General features: G+C 42.1%; 1 protein-coding gene across 1 annotated transcript in view; it reads left to right on the top strand.

Annotated features, from left to right (window-relative positions):
* The first annotated feature begins 382 nt into the window (after positions 1 to 382).
* LOC121372904 (kappa-type opioid receptor-like) overlaps positions 383 to 807 on the top strand; it is a 53,984-nt gene continuing 53,559 nt past the window's right edge. The window contains exon 1 of the mRNA XM_041499338.1: positions 383 to 807. This exon is cut by the window's right edge and continues 465 nt beyond it. Coding sequence (XP_041355272.1) covers positions 383 to 807 — 425 coding nt within the window.

The following is an 807-nucleotide window of genomic DNA, read 5'->3' as shown; positions in this document are numbered from 1 at the left end:
GGTGGGAGCCGGTACCGAGTTGTGAACCCTGTACCTACCAGTCTTACACCCGCCCATTGAGTCGTTAATACTCGCTCTGGGTGGGAGCCGGTACCGAGTTGTGAACCCTGTACCTACCAGCCTTTTATTCCATGGCTTAACCACGACGCCATCGAGGCCAATACTCTTTCAAAGTTATTCAGTGGTTTTGGAGTTGTTGTTGTGTGTTTGTATAGTTTTTATTATTATTATCAAAATCATTTGTCATAATCGTCACCACCATCATCATTACTACTATTAAACGTAGATTTCAACATTATGTATTTACTTATTTATTTATTTATTTATTTATTTTATTTATTATTACTTTCAGATTGTAACTTGGATGCAACATTTGAAGACGATGGCGAACGTCACACACAATGTAGGAGATGGAAACTACTCTGATGATGGAGATGAATTACAAAACAGCAAGACACCACCATCTGGCGACTGGCTGCATACAGAAACCGATGGCCCTGACCACTGGGGCATCATGATCAGTATAGTTATAACAGGGACAGTCGGCAATATTCTACTGTTCATTATGATGGGAAACACCAAAGTGAGATTCTTATCGTACTCAGTTAATTTGAAGTTTCTGGCCGTTTCCGACAGTTTATTGCTGGTCATGCGGCTGATCCAGGAAACGGACAGGATTTTTATTCTACTCTCGTCAACACCAGTAAACGATGCCTTCTGCAAGATAGAGTCCAGCATCCACATCCTTGCCATGTTGCTATCCCCATGGTTGGTAGTGGGACTCTCGCTCGATAGATTCGTGTGCGT

This window comes from Gigantopelta aegis, chromosome 5 (assembly GCF_016097555.1).
Source record: "Gigantopelta aegis isolate Gae_Host chromosome 5, Gae_host_genome, whole genome shotgun sequence".
In the NCBI taxonomy this organism is placed as follows: Eukaryota; Metazoa; Mollusca; class Gastropoda; order Neomphalida; family Peltospiridae; genus Gigantopelta; species Gigantopelta aegis.
Note: the sequence above shows the minus strand (reverse complement) of the source record. Positions and strands in the feature narration are given on the sequence as shown.